Source organism: Hemiscyllium ocellatum, chromosome 14 (genome assembly GCF_020745735.1).
Source record: "Hemiscyllium ocellatum isolate sHemOce1 chromosome 14, sHemOce1.pat.X.cur, whole genome shotgun sequence".
Classification (NCBI taxonomy): Eukaryota; Metazoa; Chordata; class Chondrichthyes; order Orectolobiformes; family Hemiscylliidae; genus Hemiscyllium; species Hemiscyllium ocellatum.
Window position 1 is genome coordinate 42,847,102 of NC_083414.1, and position 19,412 is coordinate 42,866,513.

The following is a 19,412-nucleotide window of genomic DNA, read 5'->3' on the forward strand; positions in this document are numbered from 1 at the left end:
ACAGTGAAAGATGTTAGTGCGGGTGGAATAGAATACCTTCCAAATAATTATCACATAGCTGCACATTAGGTACTGTCCAGTCTAAATTATTTCCAATTTAAGAGTATACCTCAGCACCAACCTCTTGACTACATTCTATTTCCACACATCATTCTGCTTCCAGAGTAGCCATCAATGTGACTTTTGAGTGAAAGGCCAATATAATATCAAATTTGTACTGGTTTTATACTGGAGGCAGCACTACTTGTTTCAAGGCAGTGGAAAGACAGATAGAAATACTTTTCATCCTCTCAGTTTGGATTTGTTGTAAATCCAGAGTTCAGAAATCGTAAGGTAATCATATAATCTTATTGAACCATTACACTCTATTCAACAATTGTGGTGCACACGAGTTCTGAAGAATTCAGTTACATTACTCAGGCTACAAAACATAATTTTCATGAAATGACTTTTTAGAACATTGCACATCATTTATGCTGTCTTCCCTTCATCATCCGGCAAACAAAAACAATATGGTTAAATATTATATTTGTCTCTCCACTAGAGACAGAGAATTAAGCTCAATTGCTTGAAACAGTCCCTGCAGTCATGAAAAAAATTCATACCATCTTCCAAAGAAAGTGACACCTATTTGCTCAATAATCTAATCCTCAGAAATCCTCCCTCACATTCATCTCATCCTTAGTTCAAATAATTTAAATCAAATTATATTTATTTATATGATGTTAACAGAAAATAAACAAAGGAACTTATTCATTTTGTTGTTTAGATAGGTACAGTCTCTGGATAATACTGCGCCTGCAAAATTCTAAAATTTAACTTCCCCATTTATCTATCATCAGACACTGGTCATGACATTTAATCAGTTCAACTGAGTTATGTACAAAGGGATGGAGTAAATATATTTTGTGTATTTATATACACTTAAAATACAATTATTTCAAATATGTGTATTAACACACATCTACAACAATATCGAAAACATTTCAGAACATATCACCATTGACACTTATCCAATTGTATTTCAAGACTACACTTTCAATCTTACTTTCTATACTTGCATTGTTGCAACAATATGATAGCTGTTTTTTAATCAAATAATCTCTAAAATACATCTCGTGACAAAGTTAATGTTTATTAACTCATAAGCAGCACATTTGCTAAAGATTTCCAGTAATTAAAATGATTCATTTTAAAACCATAAGACATTGGAATGGAAGTAAGGCCATTCGGCCCATCGAGTCCAGTCCGCCATTCAATCATGGCTGATGGGCATTTCAACTCCACTTACCCGCATTCTCCCCGTAGCCCTTAATTCCTTGTGACATCAAGAATCTATCAATCTCTGCCTTGAAGACATTTAGCGTCCCGGCCTCCACTGCACTCTGCGGCAACGAATTCCACAGGCCCACCACTCTCTGGCTGAAGAAATGTCTCCGCATTTCTGTTCTGAATTGACCCCCTCTAATTCTAAGGCTGCGTCCACGGGTCCTAGTCTCCTCGCCTAACGGAAACAATTTCCTAGCGTCTGCCCTTTCCAAGCCATGTATTATCTTGTAAGTTTCTATTAAGTCTCTCCTAAAGACACTAATGCATCTTTTTCACTCTTGATATCCATATCCCCTATAATTCAGTTTTTTTTTAGCAAAACTGAAAGCAGTGGAATTGCAGTTTAATATCAACTATATCAGTAAAGTGTGGTGTCTCTCAGCTCAGTTGGTTAAGTGTTTAGAGAGGAAGACAGGATAGACAAGCAGGAGGCTGGAAGAATACAGCAAGCCAGGCAGCATCAGGAGGTGGCGAAGTTGACATTTCAGGTATAATCCTTCTTCAGGTATGGGGGTGGATGTAGGGGGAGCTGCAGATAAAGGGGGAGGCGGGGACAGGGTGTTGAAGTGGGGATAGGTGAAGACGGTAGAGGGTGTGATCTGATTGGTCGATGGGAGGAATGAATCCAAGAGGTGGCTGGGAGGGGAGGGGCTGGGAATTGAGTCAGTGGATGGGAAGAGATTATTTGAAATTGGAGAACTCACTGTTGAGTCTTCTGGGCTGTAGGCTGCCCAGGCAGAAGATGAGGTGTTGTTCCTCCAATTTGCGATTTGGTTCACTGTGGCAATGGAGGAGGCCAAGGATGGACATGACGGAAAGAGAATGGGAAGTTAAATTAAAATGGACGGTGACTGGGAGGTCCAGTTGACCCTTGTGGGCCCGCCTGAGATGCTTGGCAAACAGTTCCATAAGTTTATGTTCGGTCTCCGTGATGTGGAAAAGATCACATTGGGAGCACTAGATACAGTAAACTAGGTTGGAGGAGGGGCAGGTGAACCTCTGACTCATGTGGAAGGACTGTTTGGGGGCCCTGGATGGAGATGAGGGGTCTGGTGTACCAGCATGTTTTGCATCTTTTCCAGTTGTGGGGGAGGTATCTGGGGAACTGGGGGGGTTGGTGGGGAGAGTGGCATGAACAAAGGACAAGTAAAGGGTATGGTCCTTGCAGAAGGCAGAGCTGGGTGGGGAGGGGAAGATGTTCTTGGTGGAGGGGTCTAGTTGGAGTTGGCCAATGATGTGTTGGATGCAGAGATTGGTAGGTGAGGACAAGGGAGACTCTGTCCTTATTGCGTTTGGGATTGGGATTTAGAGCAGTAGAACATTGAATGAAGATGGTGTGATAGACGGCTGTCTGGGATGCTTGGGAGAGGAATGTCTCCTTCTCAGAGCAGATGCAGCTAAGGAATTGGGAGAATGGGATGGAGTTATTGCAGGATATGGGGTGGGAGGAGGTGTAGTCCAGGCAGATGAGAGTGTCTGGGGGTTTATAGTAAATGTCTGCCTGGCAACTGTCACCGGAGATGGAAATTAAGATGTCAAGAAAGGGGAGGAAGGTGTCCGATGACAAGCAGGAGCTTGGAAGAACACAGCAAGCCAGGCAGAGAGGAAGACAGAACAATGCCAAGAGTGAAAGTTCTTACTGAAGTGGTTCATGTCAGACTGTCTCTATAGTAAAAAAAAAAGGGACTGCAGACATTGTAAATCAGAAACTAAAAGATATGCTGGAAAAGGTCAGCAGGTCTGGTAGCATCTGTGGAGAGAAATCAGAATTGATGTTTCAGACCGAGTGACCCTTCCTCAGCACTGTTCTGAGGGAGGGTCATTCGACCTGAAACATTAACTCTGATTTCTCTCCACGGATGCTGCTATACTTTTCCAGCAATTTCTCTTGATGTGAAGACGTTCCTAAGGTTCCTCATGGACTATGCTAATTACCTTAATACACTAAAATGTGCATTAAACTGAAGAGCTAAAAGCTATCCTTATTTAGATTACTTTCCATGGGAACCTGTGCTCTTAAAATGTTAGATCATTAAAGAAAAGCATTTAAAAACATGATTATTATTCGACCTCTATAATTACTTGTACCTACATAAAGCTTCATGAAAATGTTATTATATGTCGCAGTTGACACTAAAACAGCACTAAACAGATGCTGCAAAAAACGCTGGATACCTTACTAGTTAAAAGGCATTAAACTGTCTTTAAATATATGACTAAACCTTTCTTATAATTATAGTTTTAAAGAATTATTCAAGTTAAAGCCATACTTTTAGAAGTATATATTTATATATAGATTGCCACAAATCAGATTTTAGAAACGGAAGTATTTCCAGTTCCAAACTCCCAAATTATTGTTGCTTTATGGGTATATATTAAAACTCCTGGTCAATGTCTATTTTACCTGAAGCAAGCTCAGAACATGGATTCTACGAATATCTATTAAGTTATTTGCCCTTTACCTTTTCAACCACTTAGAGATACATTCTTCAGATTAACAGAGGGGAACCACCATTTGGAATCATGCTATAATATAAGAATAAAGTCAGCAATTTATTGTATTTGCTGTTTAGAGGTTATTTTATATTTAATAAAGGGCTGATTTTCTTTTCATGAGTGAATCACTTTCTCTCTTGGCTCTTGCATAGAACAAGAGATTCAATTAGAATCTGTTTGGACACAAGATGGTGGTGTTTCCTGCTGGAGAGTCAGCAGGGAATTCATTCCCACCAACGTCGTGCCCTGCAGCCATTTAACATTCTGAGAAGCTTGAACTGGACGGAGGACAAACTTCTGCCCCCGTCTCCAGAGGCTCGATAGGCTTGCCAATTCTGTTGTCCCACCAGCACTATCAGGATTAGGGCAAACTGCTGGGGCTCACAGTGCCACTGCAATCAGCGTAGGTGTTGTGGGAGTTGAGTAAAAGCCCGGAAGTAAGGATAGAGGGAGGTGGCCATCATAATAGCAAGGCCATGTGTGGAGAAAGGATGTGGTAGGAATGCAATGGGCTGAGGCAGGGACTATGCCCAATGTGGAAGAGAGGAACAGCGATGGATACTCCCCATCCCCACCCTTCCTACCAGAGGATTGATCAGCATGAACTGTGGACAAATTTGAAGACAGGCAAGAGGGCTGTGGGAAGGACACTTGTGGAATTGTACAAGCCCTTTGCCTGCAAAGGTGATAATGGGCGACAGTAAAATTCTGTCTTTTATATGAAGCATAGGAAAAAGGATTTTAATCATTGTGGACTTCAATAAAATATTTTATAAAGCTGGGAGGTTTAAAGACTTACTCTTGATGCATTTCCACCTATGTACATACTTGAGACAAAAAAAAATAATGGATGTAAGTGTGCTGCACCCAATAGTGTTAAATAAAACAGAAATAGAAAGAATAATTTGTATATCCATTTCAACACATTATTGCAGAAACAGAAAAGGGATCCTTTGCTCTAAATATTCATAAGATTTTGCTTTTAAGCTGCAGCACTCAATGTTTTTCATCTCATTAATTACTGTACTACATTGCCTGGAGTGAAACATTTGTCTGAACAGCAGCTTGTTGAAGGTTTTTATAATTTAGATGGTAATGAACTTCTCAACTCAGCTTGGTACACCCTTTGCTGAATGCAGCTTATGAAGTAAGCACCAGCAATCTGCGACAACTTGAGACTGAAAGAAATTACCATTGGTTGAAGGAAGGGGGCACTTCAAATGTGCTTGAAAATATTCTATTATTTATTTGTGAAAGCCATATTTGCAGATTAAGAATTCATTAAAGCAACAATTCTGTCACAACTGAAAATGACTTTTTGCATACACAGTTCTGCTATACAACTGCTTAATGATTAAATCTAGAGTCTGTAATTATTCTGTTCTTGCTATGTGCACATCTACGCTCACCTTTTGGCTCATCTACTATCATCTCCTTTTGCCTTCCAACATCCACCAGCCTTTTAATCTTTCTCACATCTCTTTTGCTCTTTCACCCCCTTTCCCATTTCCCTGCCAATATTCTGCTGAACCTTGATCAGTTTTAACATTTTCCAGTTCGGATGGATTGTTGTGAAGCTGAAATGCTGATGCTGTTTCTCTCTTCACAGATGCTGCTCGACTTATTGGCAAGTTCCAAGATTCAATATCTTTTTTTTTCTTGAGTGTTTTGTTTTGGCCTAATGGCAAATAATCTGACTAAGAACATTTGATACTGAACATATTTTCTGACACACACACACACATATATATAAACATTATTCAAACCCAAAGATCATTCACTGTTGATGCTGGCCTTTTACTTTGAGACATTTTTATGTCATACCCTTAGACTGATCTCATCAACCACAGTAACCACATATTGCAAGTTGTATTGTGTTGGATCAATATCCATTGATTACAGAAAGGTCTAAAATTACATTCTGTAATTGCTTTGCATTAAGCACAGAGCTTCAATTATGTTCAAACCATGAGTCAAGTAACTGCAGGACTGAATTGTTTTCATCACAACAGTACTTAAAATAGAGAAAGCTTAAGAACGTGTGAATATTTGTTGAAATTTGAATTACTACACATCATGCTGTACGGCGAGTTACCTATTTCACTGTCCAGTTCCTCTGTGTGTACCCCTTCTTCTCCAAGGCAAATGCACCCAGCAAGGACAGAAGAAAGTAACAGAAAAGAATTTAGCTAAAATCAAAGTGAAACCAACAAGCAAAGACCCCCATCCCCAACAGCAGTAGTTCCACCCAGGCAATTAAGAAAATAAACAGGGAAACACAAAAGCAATCCATAAATCCCAGATTTCCTGAAGAAACATTCAGCACACTACACCATTAAATTGCTATGTCCATCTTTGATTGCCCAGCTCAAGCTATTTAAGAAACAGCCATATAACATTACAAAAACACTTTTTTTTATTATACTATTCTTTCAATCATTTGAAGAAAATGTTATACCACAATTTTGTTTTTAGCTTATGTAAGCAAATACAAAAAAAAACTTGCAGAACCAAGGCGAACCTTGCAAATAAGGGCAAGTTACCAAATGGAAAGAGCAATAAAATACTGCAGCTTTAAAATAACTGCAAAGTACAGACATAATCCAAGAAACAAATTCCAAGAGAAAATGCTGAAGAATATGACCTAGATGATATACATATATTATTTCATGCTGTTTTATTTTCAAAGTCATTAAGTCACTCAAAAGTCAGGAATTCATTTACTTACATTTACATAGCATACGTCATGACCTGAGGATGTCACAAACAGCTTTAAAGAAAATGAAGTATTTTTGAACTGTAGTCACTATTAAGTGTGGGAAACATGGCAGCAAGTGATAATGGCCAGATAATGTTGCTGTGATAAGTGATTGAGTGTTAAATATCAGCCAGAAAACTATGGACATTGTACTTCTTCAGAATAATGTTATGGGGTATTTTACATAGATGTGGGAAGGTAGTCAGGCAATCTGTTTAATTTCTCAAACAAAAGAATACATCTCTGGAGCACAATATTCCCTCAGTTTGGGTGCCAGCCTAGAGTTTTGACGACAGGACATGAACCAACAATCTTCTCATTCACAGTCAAGAGTACTATCATCTGAGCAAAGGCTTACATGCAACTACAGTCAATAGTTTCAATAAATAGAGATTTTTAAAAAGTCACTTTGATTAGGTCAGTAATGATTGAAGATCGATAAGGTTCCAAATTATTTGTGCTACAGTAGGTAAGTAAGTTTCTAGAACATTCCCATCTATTTTCTGAGAACACTGACTGGTTTTAGAAGAGATGAGTGGGTTGGTAGTGCCAAGATATCTTTTTGAATAGCAGCAGAGATGAACATTGCAATTGAACACTTGGACTAGAAAACAAACTTTTAAACTAAAGGTACACAATCCACTTCATTAAAATATGTAACTTGAAGTGACATTGCATAATTATTTAAGTGAAGTAACTGATTATATAGAGCAGTTAATTGAGTCCGTTATTGGAGAGAGAGAAAAAAATTGAAACATGCTGTCTATCAGGAATCAACTACGTTTTATTGCAACATGTACATTTTTCTGATCAACGATTCTAGAATGATCACATTTCACTGACCATCATCTTCACATTCTTCGAGTGGTTTGGGCTGCTTGCTCAGGCACCTTGGATCAAGCCATGATGTAGTCTTAGTGTTGTGGCTACAAAACATCAAAATATATTTAAGTATGCACACACATAACTCAAAATCTCTCAAGAGCTTTAAAGTAGCAAGACCTGTGTCAGCAACTCCTGCTGAATATTATTTTTTAAAACAATTTATACATCTTTTTAAACTGGGGGAATCCAAAGAATGCAGAATACAATAGTAAAGTTTTATATCATAATATAAATTCTACAGTATAAACAGATAAAATCATTTTAAGTAACGGTGGCTCGGTGGTTAGCACTGCTGCCTCAGCACCAGGGTCCCAGGTTCGATTCTAGCCTCAGGTGACTATGTGGAGTTTGCACATTCTCCCCGTGTCTACATGGGTTTGCTCCGGGTGCTCTGGTTTCCTCCCACAGTCCGAAGATGTGCAGGTTAGGTGAATTGGCCATGCTAAATTGCCCATAGTGCTAGGTAAATTAGTCAGAGGGAAATGGGTCTGGGTGGGTTACTCTTCAGAGGGTCAGTGTGAACTGGTTGGGCCAAAGGGCCTGTTTCCACACTGTAGGGAATCTAATCTAATCCTCTAAGAGTAGCTTTCAATCAAGCTCTACTATTTAAAGAGCATGTTTAATCTCAGATCAGTTAACTGAATTTGCCATGATTGCACAATTATCCACGTACTATGGAAACGTATAAACATTTGTAATACAACTTTTTTGATGCACTGACACCTATGGTAAGTTTTGACCTGGAAACAATACATTAAGGAAAGAAATGAAATTTTTTTCCAAAAGATCTGTGGATCATAATTGTTTTTACGAATGTTTGAAAATGACCTTTAAGAGTTTGCATCTATTGTAAAGAGATCATTTTGATTTGCTTGGGAATAGGAAATACTGGTCTACAGGAGCTGGCAAGCTTGACCTAGAAGCAACACCAACTCTTGACCTAGGAGAAGTACCAAGAATGAAAGGTCAGAAATAATTATATCTGCGCCACATGACTTAAGACGTGCAGACACAAAAGCGGGGTGCAAACAGCTGAGCTGGAGTGTGAAGGGCTTGATGCAAGCACAAATAGAATGCAGACAGAGATGGAAAGAGGAACACAGATGTATCATGATGAAAATTAAATCATTTTCAGGAAGATATCAATTTATTTTGTTTAACTGAAATGAAGACAGAAGCTCTGGGGTGCTGGCTAAAAAGGTCTAAAATGTGGAGAGCTGTTTGAATAGTCAGAGGCTTTAAATAGCTAGTTCCTTTCCCTGAACTGGCCAGCGTATTATTTACTGGTTGGTTGAAAAAGAACACCAGACAGACACACCATCAGGATAGGTATTACCTGAGGGAGAGAGGGTTGCAAAAGGGTGCTGTGCTGATGGTAATCGTGCCTGTAAAACTCAGAGATGAAAGCTGTTGTTGTATAGAGCTCCTGAACTAACCTGCATGAAGTAGATAAGGTGATAGTGGTGGCATAAGGCATGCCTGCCTTTAGCAGTCAGTGCACTGAGTATAAAAATTGGCATAACGTGTTATAACTGTGTAAGACATTGGTCAGACCACATTTGTAGTACTATGTGCAGTTCTGGTTGTTGCATTATAGGAAGGATATGGAGGCTTTGGCGAGGGTGCAGATGAGGTTTACCAGAATGTTGGATGATTTGGAGTGTTTTGGCTAAAACAAGAGGTTGGACAAACTTGGATTACTTTTGCTAAAGTATTGGAGATTGTGGGGTGGGGGAATCTGATAGAAATATATAAAACTATGACTGGCAAGGACAGGGTGGAAAATTGGAGTCTCTTACCCAAGACGAAAATGTCAAATAATAGCTGGCATAGGTTTAAGGTGAGGGGCAAGTTTAAAGGCGATGTGAGAGGAAAAAATGTTTTTACACGGTGGATAGTAGGTGCCTGGAATGTGCTTTCAGGGGAGTTGGTAGTAGCAGATACTATAGCAAAGTTTGAGGGGCATTTAGACAGGCACATGAACAAGCAAGGAATAGAAGATATGGATCATGTGAGGCAGCTGGGATTAGTTTAGAACAGTATCAAGGTCAGCACATACATGGTGGGCTGAAGGACCTGTTCCACAGAACAGCACACTGTGGACTTTTGTCACCATGCCTTACATGCCAGAGAAACCACTTGATAGTTTATTTATTGTATCAACTATTTAAAATAAAGTTCACCTTTTTGTTTGAAGAATTCATGGTTAATTTGCATTAGTTCTTTGTATTAAAGTTTCAAAGCAGTTGTTGGTAATTTCTTGATGCTCATTTGGTAAATTCGGTCATTTTGTTTTTGTTCCCTCAGAGTGTTAGTAACATTATTCTTCTAAGGTGAAGAAAGCAGGGGGTTTGTTTTGAATTACTGCTGCAGAAAGAATATGAAACACTTTGAAAAGAAGTACGGCAGATTTTAAAAGAAGCCAAATAGAGCGGGAGAGAGAAGACAGATGGTAGTTACTGTCTGTTTACAACAGAAAAGCAAAATGAGTTCAAGGAGACAAGAATCTAACCAACGTTAACAGTAGCTTAAGAGAAAAATGATGTGAATGTCTTGTCAGAAGCTTAGCTCAGGGGCAACTGCTGGGATAAAGATGCAAATTGTCTAGTTTAATCTCAGGAAGATACCAGGACGAGAGATGTAGTCGGTGCCAAAATGTAGTGAATGTGGCAGGATTGAAGACAACTGTTCACTTTTCCAATCTTTTATTTCGAAGAGAATTTCTCTGATTAAATGTTGGATTTTTGACAAATACTCTGATTATTTAAAGGGAGAGATACCAAAAGAGGTGGGTGGTGTTGAGTCAGAGGGTGGTGTCATCACAATCTATGTGGAAGGGCATGAAATATTTGAAGGGTGATAGTCGCAAAAATGTGGGTGTACTGAGAGAAGGAATCAAAGTCTCCAGGTATGACAAGCAAATAGGAAAGAAACTGGCATATTGGTACAAGGGAGCTGATGTACAGGAATAAATTATTCTTGTTATGATTGTACAGGACTTTGTTGAAACTACAAGTGGAACACTGCACACAATTTTGGATTCCATACTTGCACTGGAGCCAGTACAGTGGAGGTTCACTAGATTGGCCGTCTGGTGAGAGCGTTGTTTGATGATGATGATGATAAGCTGAGTAAATTGTGTCTATATTCTCTACAGTTTAGAAGAATGAGAGTTGATCTAATTGAATAATTTAAGATTATGAAAGGGCTGGACAGAGTAGATAGTGCAATTTTGTTTCCCTGGCAGGGGAATCTAAATCAAGACATACATTTTTCAAATAAAGAGTCGATCATTTAGGAGTGAGATGAGAAATTTCTTCACTCAAAGAGTTGTAGTTCTTTGGAGTCCTCTACTCCAGAGGATTGTATATGCTCCATTGGATATATTTAAGGCTGAGATAAGATGATTATTGGTCTATCAGGGAATCAAGTGACAGGAAGAGCAGATCAGAATGTGAAGGTGAAGCTTGAGTTTAGCTGTGATCATACTGAATGGCAGAGCAGGCTCTATGGGTTGTCGGATTTTTCTCCTGCATGTCTCGTGGACCAACAGTCTCCAGGTTCAGAACCAAGACTGTCACTGAGTCAAACTTTTTCAGTTTCATTTCAAGTGAAGACAATGTGAACTAACTGAAATAATAATGACTGAAACAGTGGAAAAACTAGGAATCCATCCAGTTTAAGCAATAAGATAAGAGTGAGAGTGCGTTTTTTGTTTGTACAAATTAGTAAAGCAGAGTGTGAAGAGAATTTTGCTGCAACTTAAGTTGATTTCACAAGACAGTTGTATCAAATTTAGCAGTCAATAATGATGGCCCATCATTTATTTAAACTTTTTATTTTTCCACCATTATGACAATCCTATACTGTGCATTATCCATAAATTCCTCCTGTGCTTGCCATCCTACAATGGCTCACAGTCTAGCAAAAGGATTAACTATTTTAAACTTATGCTCAAATCCTGACATGATTTACTTTCCTTGAGCTCTGCCAATTTATCCCGTCTTCTAAGAATTTTGCATTTTTCCAATTCTGGCACTTGCATTCTAATTTCGTTTGCCCTCATCATGGGAAGATGTGCCTTCTTACTGTAAACTTCTCTCTATTTCATGTTCATTAAAATAAAAATTCTTTGACTAGACTTTTTAATCACCTTGTTAATATCTCCACTATCAAATTTTCCTAGGATTATAGAATACTATTTTTATCATAACGTTGTTGTGAAGCACTTAGTCATAGTCATAGAGTGATAGAGACGTACAGCATAGAAACAGACCCTTCAGACCAACTCGTCCATACCGACCTGATATCCTAACCTAATTTATTTCCATTGCCAGTAATTGGCCCATATCCCACTACATCTTTCCTTTTCATATACCCATCCAGATGCCTTTTGAATGCTGTAATTGTACTAGTCTCCACCACTTCCTCTGGCAGCTCATTCCATACACGCACCACCCTCTGCGTGAAAACATTGTCCTCTTAGGTCCCTTATGTATCTTTCCCCTCTCACCCTAAACCTATGCCCTCAAGTTCTGGACTCCTCCACCCCATGGTTTATCCTATCTGTACCCCTCATGATTTTATAAACTTCTATAAGGTCATCCCTCAGCCTCTCAAGCCCCGGCGAAAACAGCCCTAGCTTATTCAACTTCTCCCTATAGATCAAGTCCTCCAACCCTGGCAACATCCTTGTAAATCTTTTCTGAAACTTTTTATTGGCAGCACGGTGGCACATTGGTTAGCACTGCTGCCTCACAGTGCCAGAGACCTGGGTTCAATTCCCGCCTCAGGCGACTGACTGTGGAGTTTGCACATTCTCCCCGTGCTCCGGTTTCCTCCCACGGTCCAAAAATGTGCAGGTTAGGTGAATTGGCCATGCTAAATTGCTCGTAGTGTTAGGTGAAGGGGTAAATGTAGGGGAATGGGTCTGGGTGGGTTGCTCTTTGGAGAGTCAGTGTGGACTTGTTGGGCCGAAGGGCCTGTTTCCACACTGTAAGTAATCTAATCAAATCAAAGTTTCATAACATCCTTCTGATAGGAAGGAGACCAGAATTGCACACAATATTCCAATTGTGGCTGAAGCAATGTCCTATACAGCCTCAACATGACCTCCCAAGCCTATAACCAATGCTCTGACCGATAAAGGAAAGCATACCAAACACCTTCTTCACTATTCTAGATACCTGTGACTCCATTTTCAAGGAACTATGAACCTGCATTCCAAGGCTGCTTTGTTCAGCAACACTCCCCACAACCTTACCATTAAGTGTGCAAGTCCTGCTCTAAGTTGCTTGTCCAGAATGCAGTACCTTGCATTTATTTATATTAAACTCTATCTGACATTCCTCAGCCCATTGGTCCATCTGATGAAGATCCCATTGTACTCTGAGGTAACCTTCGCTGTCCACTACACCTCCAATTTTGGTGTCATCTGCAAACTTACTAACTATACCTCCAATGTTCACATCCAAATCTTTAATAAATGACGAAAAGCAGTGGGCACAGCACTGATCCTTGTGGCACTCCACTAGTCACAGGCCTCCAGTCTGAAGATCAACCCTCCACTACTGTCTGTCTTGTACCTTGGAGCCAGTTCTGTATTCAAATGGCTAGTTCTCGCTGTATTCCATGAGATCTAACCTTTGCTATACAGTCTCCTTGTTGAACGCCTTATCGAACTCCATATAGATCACATCTACCGCTCTGCCCCCATCAGTCCTCTTTGTTACTTCTTCAAAAACTCAATCAAGTTTGTGAGACATGATTTCCGAATCAAAAAAGCCATTCTGACTATCCCTAATCAGTCCTTACCTTTCCAAATACCATGTAAATCATGTCCACTTGGAAGCAACTACCATATTAAAGACAATTTATAAATCCAAGTTGTTGTTGCTCAGGTGTTTAATTTCAAGGTGTTAGCCCTTCATCAAGGAATGAGAACATGTGGATTTTGGTACATCATCACTTTCAATTTTCTCAAACTGTAAGGCTGTCCACAATCTTTGAAATACAAACATTCTTATGCCAACATTTTTCCAAAGCAACACATCAAAACTATGACAATTGATATATCATTTTATGACCAATGCTAAGGTGCTTAATTCCTCCCCAAGTCAGTAAAGAAGTACCAACCTTCAATGAATAAAATTTCTAATTCTCCACAGCTTTATAGCCCACTGATTTTTAAAATACTAAACAAAGTTCCAATAAAAAACTAAACTCACTCAATAAAGTAGACTTCCCCATTTTCAGTAAACGCCATTTCCAAGTTGTCAGGCAAAGGACCAAGGTTGTCTGTTGTGAGACTAGAGCTCTGTATTGGTTGCTGAGGCAGCGCGGCACTCTGGATCTTGGAGCTACTGAAGTTGTTATATTGAGGTGCCTCTTCTTTGGGGGCGTGAGTGTTTTGTTCGTCTTGCTCACTGGAATCTAAAAACAAGCCGAATATTAATGTCAGAATAGAAAACACATTCTAACTGTTTAATTTCGAACTCTAAAATAGTTGAAGGTAAGGCGCCTGAGCACATAAATATTTAGCAGATCGAAAGGCAGTAAAATGCTTCATGTTTAAATATAAAGCAGTAAAAAAAAAGTGCATAATCCAAAGATGTGCAGGTCAGGTGAACTGACCATGCTAAATTGCCCATAAAGCTAGGTGCACTAGTCAGAGGGTCTGGATGGATTACTCTTTGGAGGGTCAGTGTGAACTGGTTGGGCTGAAGAGCCTGTATCCACAATGTAGGGAATCTAATCTAATCTAATCCAAAATGCTGTCTATGAACAAAGTCATCATCATTGAACTTACTCAACATTTTTACCATTTCCACTCAAGTCAGTTAACAAACGTATTGATGACTGTATAATCACTTAAATGCATTGTTCTGGATTTTGATGTAGCTGCAATTGCAATGCCATCAACGTGCACTGGCATTACTCCACTGAGTTGACAGCAACTTCTTGAATTTGCACAGGTAAATGGGGAATTGCAGAATTGACTGCCAATGATTTCCTGTTTTTCCAGAGAACATACTGTTGAGGTTTCTCTAGATTTTAACTGATTGGAAATAACTGAACTGACCAGAATTTTCCTATTACACTGTAGTTTTGTTATAAAAATCCTTAACCAAGTCACACCTTTTCACATATGAGTTTCTTTTGACATAATAATTGCATAATTATTGCTAAACAGTTTCATCGGACCTGAAAGAGCAATTCTATATTTGTTGAATATCTTTTTTTTCCATTATGGTAAAATATTTTACCTTATGGCATTTTAGCTTCTACTTTAGTGCAATATTTATGTGTTCCATTCATTTATTGTTCTATTCATAAAACAGCTTTAAAAATTAAAGCAAAAAGACTCAATGGATATTACTTCCTGCTTCAGTGTCTTTGAGAATATTTCAATGTGTAGTCTGTTGCCTATCCTGCATGATGAGATCAATGTTGCTGGGCACCTAGAAATATCTCCCTGACTTGGAGACTGGAAATGAAGTGACATCAGGTGAAGTAAAGTCCATGCCTTTGAGATGTCCAGATCATGTACAGAGTCTTTTGTCAAGATCAGTGGCACAAACTATAAGTTTGCCGCCCACTAACAGTAAAATTTAGCTTATTAAACAAATCAGGAGTCTGAAGTTAATTCATAAAAGAATCTCCGTCATTAAAATTGGTCCATAAATAGAGTTTTTGGTTAGACAGACTTTCCACAACTGTTATTTTGACCAGTGATTGACAATTATGTGGCATTCAATAGTGTATCTGCATCCCCAAATTCAATTTCATGGTAAATTCTAATGATAACTAATACATCACAGAAAATGTTCAAAACAGCATAGATCACTGTAGATAGTATCCTCCCTCCTGTTGAACAATAAAAAATACCTAGACCATCATTTTGAACAATAATTCTCACAGCAAAATGTACAACATGGGACTCAAATAAAAGATTGTATGCAATACCTTCAATTTTAAAAAGTTATAATTCTCATCTTATTCACAAAAAAAATTGTTGATGTACTCTTTAATTTGGCCAGCAGTACTGGCAGGGGATTTCCTGATTTACATATAGATGCAATTGATTATTTTATTTTGTTGAAAGAACACATGGTGTACTGCAAAGCAGCTTTAGTGCCAAATGATTCTGTAACATACTGAAAATCTTGACAATTGAAAATGTTTATGAAAAGTTAAACAATCAGGGAAGGTGGCCTTTACATATTACTGAAAGATGTGTATTGATGTAACAGCTTATCACCTTTCAAGCGAAATCTCAAAGCACTTCATATTACAGTGAATAACTTTAAAATGTAGTGTCATGTACACAAACATAGTAACCATTTTGCAAACAGTTGGATTCCAAAGTTAGCATGAAGTAAATGATTGACAAATCTGTCATTTGTTTTCTTGCTTGAGGAACGTAGGCTTCTCTGAGAATATAGAACATAGGACAATACAGCACAGAACAAGTCCTTCAGCCATCAATGTTGTCCTGACCTATGAACTAATCTAAGCCCATTATCCTACACAATCCCATCATTATCCATATGCTTATCCAAGGACAGTTTAAATGTCCCTAATGTGGCTGAGTTAACTACATTGGCAAGCAGGGCATTCACGCCCTTACCACACTCTGAGTAAAGAACCTGTCTCTAGCATCTGTCTTAAATCTATCACCCTTTAATTTGTAGCTACGCCCCCCTCATACAAGCAGATGTCATCATCCTAGGAAAAAGGCTCTCACTGTCCACCCTATCTATTCCTCTGATCATCCTGTACGTCTCTATTAAATCGCCTCTTAGCCTTCTTCTCTCCAATGAGAACAGAGCCAAGTCTCTCAGCCTTTCCTCAAATGATCTTCGCTTCAGACCAGGCAACACCCTGGTAAGTCTCCTCTGCACCTTTTCCAATGCTTCCATATCCTTCCTGTAACGGTGTTACCAGAACTGCACACAATACTCCATGTGAGGCCGCACTAGCGTTTTGTATAGTTGCAGCATGACATTATGGCTCCGGAACTCAATCCCTGTACCAATGAAACCTAACACACCATATGCCTTCTCAACAGCACTGTCAACCTGAGTGGCAACTTTCAAGGATATGTACATGGACTCCAAGATCCCTCTGCATATCCACACTACCAAGTACTCTGCCTTCCTGTTATTCTTCCCAAAGTGAATCATCCCACATTTATCTGCATTGAACTCCATTTGCCACCTCTCAGCCCAGTTGTGCAATTTATCCAAATCTCCCTGTAACCTGCAACATTCTTCCACATTGTCCAGCATTCCACCGATTTTAGTATCACCTGCAAATTAACTAACCCATCCACTAACGCCTGCGTCTAAGTTGTTTATAAAATGACAAACAGCTACAGTCCCAAAACAGATCCTTGAGGCATGCCAGTAACCAGATTCCAGGCTGAATATTTTCTCATCAATCATCACTCGAGCCTTCTTATAGACAGCCAGTTTCTAATCCAAATTGCTAAATCACCTTCAATCCTACAACCCCGCGTTTTCTCCAGTAGCCTACAATGTGGAACCTTATCAAAGGCTTTACTGAAGTCATCTACACCACATCAACTGCCCTACCCTCATCCACATGCTTGGTCACATTCTCAAAAAACTCAATGAGATTTGTGAGACACGACCTGCCCTTGACGAATCCATGTGGACTATTTCCAATCAAATTGTTGCTTGCTAGATTATTATAAATCCTATCTCTTATAATTCCTTCTAAAACTTTTCCTACAACAGATGTAAGGCTCACTCATCTATAATTATCTGGGTTAACTCTATTGTCCTTCTCGAACAAGGGCACAACATTTGCAATCCTCTAGTCCTCTGGTACTGAATCTGTAGGCAAAGATGATTCAAGATCAAGGCCAAAGGCTCAGCTAACCCCTTCCTAGCTTCCCAGAGAATGCTCAGATAAATCCCATCTGGCCCAAGGGACTTATCTACTTTCACACCTTACTAACCTCAATCCTTTCAAGTCTGATAGCCCATATCTCAGTCTTCTGTACAATATTCTCTTTTTCACAAGTGAGAACAGATGAGAAATATTCCTTAGCACCTCTCTGATCTCCACAGGGTCCACACACAACTTCCCACTTTTGTCTTTCACAGGCCCTATTCCTACCTTCGTCATCCTTTTATTCTTCACGTATCTATGAAAAGCTTCAGGGTTCTCCTTTATTCTACCTGCTAAAGACTGCTTATGTCCCCTCCTTACTCTTTTCAACTCTATCTTTAAAATCCTTTCTAGCTAGTCGGTAACTCTCCATCACCTCATCCGAACCATCTTGCCTCAACGTTACATAAACTTCCTTCTTCCACTTAACAAGAGATACAATTTCTTTAGTAAACCACTGTTGCCTTACTTTATCACTTCCTCCTTGCCTGACAAGGACATACCTATCAAAGATATGCAATATCTGTTCCTTAAACCAGCTCCACATTTTGATTGTCCCCATCCCTGCATTTTGCTACCCCATTCTAGGCTTCCTAAGGCTTGCCTAATTGCATTATAATTGCCCATCCCCCATCGATAACTCTTGGCCTGTGGCATGTACCTATCCCTTTCTATTGCTAAACGAAACGCAACCGAATTATGGTCACTCTCTCCAAAGTGCTCACCTGCAACTAAATCAAACACCTGGCCTGGTTCATTACCAAGCACCAGATCCAGTGTGGCCTTCCTCTTGTCAGCCCTTCGATATACTGTGTCAGGAAATCCTCCTGCACACATTGGACAAAAAGTGATCCATCTGACATACTAGAGTTAAAGCATTTCCAGTCAATGTTGGGGAAGTTAAAGTCCCCAGAATGACCACCCTATTCCTTTCAATCCTGCCCAGGAGCGATTTGCTAATCCTCTCCTCCACATCCCTGAAACTCTGCGGAGGCCTATAAAAAAAACCCAGCAGTGTGACCTCTCCTCTCCTATTTCTAACCTCAGCCCATAATACCTCAGTCGACAAGTCCTTGTCAAATGTTCTTTCAGATACTGGTATATGATCCTTGACTAACAAGGTCACACCTCTCCCTCTTTTACCACCTTCCTTGATCTTAATGAAAGATCTAAACCCTGCAACATGCATTCCTGACCTTGTTCTATCCATGTCTCAGTAACGGCCACAACATCAAACTCCCAGGTACCTATTCATGCTGCAAGCTCATCTACCTTATTCCGGATATTCCTGGCATTGAAGTAGACATGCTTCAAATCAGCTTGCTGTCTGCCAGCACACTCCTGTCCATGTCCTCCCTACTTTCATTCACCTGTGTACTGAAACTACATCACAGGTTTCCCAACCCCCTGCTGAGCTAGCTTAAACTCACTCGAACAGCACTTGCAAATTTCCCATCCAGGATATTAGTACCCCTCTGGCTTTTTTCCCCCTTCTAACAGTTACCCAGCTTTCTTCATGCCTAGGAGTAACAACTTTCCTGTAACTCTTATCTCTCACAGCCTCTGCCTCCCAAATGATCTGAAGTTCATCCAGCTCCTGCTCCAGTTCTCTAACACTGTCTTGGAGGAACGAGAGTTGGGTGCACTTCCTGCAGATGTACTTGGATGGGACACTACTGGCATCCCTCACCTCAAACATCATGCAGGAGAAACATTCTTCTTGCTTCTTCAGATAATGCTACAGGATTTTAAACTTCAAATCAATTTGCTAGAACAGGCAGAAAAGTCCCCAGCTGGAAATGTTATTTGAAGAATGGCAATGTGAAAACACAGCAATCAGATTAGATTAGATCTGATTAGATTACTTACAGTGTGGAAACAGGCCCTTCGGCCCAACAAGTCCACACCGACCCGCCGAAGCGCAACCCACCCATACCCCTACATTTACTCCTTTACCAAACAATTTAGCATGGCCAATTCACCTGGCCCGCACATCTTTGGAGGAAACCGGAGCACCCGGAGGAAA

The 19,412-nt window shown here is 39.7% G+C and overlaps 1 protein-coding gene across 3 annotated transcripts in view; it reads right to left on the reverse strand.

Annotated features, from left to right (window-relative positions):
• The window catches only part of magi1b (membrane associated guanylate kinase, WW and PDZ domain containing 1b), a 443,982-nt gene that overhangs the window by 72,062 nt on the left and 352,508 nt on the right, over positions 1-19,412 (reverse strand). For 2 of the 3 annotated variants that reach the window (XM_060835673.1, XM_060835672.1), the window contains exons 5-7: positions 13,696-13,900; positions 7,427-7,509; positions 5,921-5,956 (exon numbers count right to left, since the gene is read on the reverse strand). In XM_060835673.1, coding sequence (XP_060691656.1) covers positions 5,921-5,956; positions 7,427-7,509; positions 13,696-13,900 — 324 coding nt within the window. The remainder of the gene's footprint in view (positions 1-5,920; positions 5,957-7,426; positions 7,510-13,695; positions 13,901-19,412) is intronic. The other variant, XM_060835674.1, reaches the window with a different exon arrangement.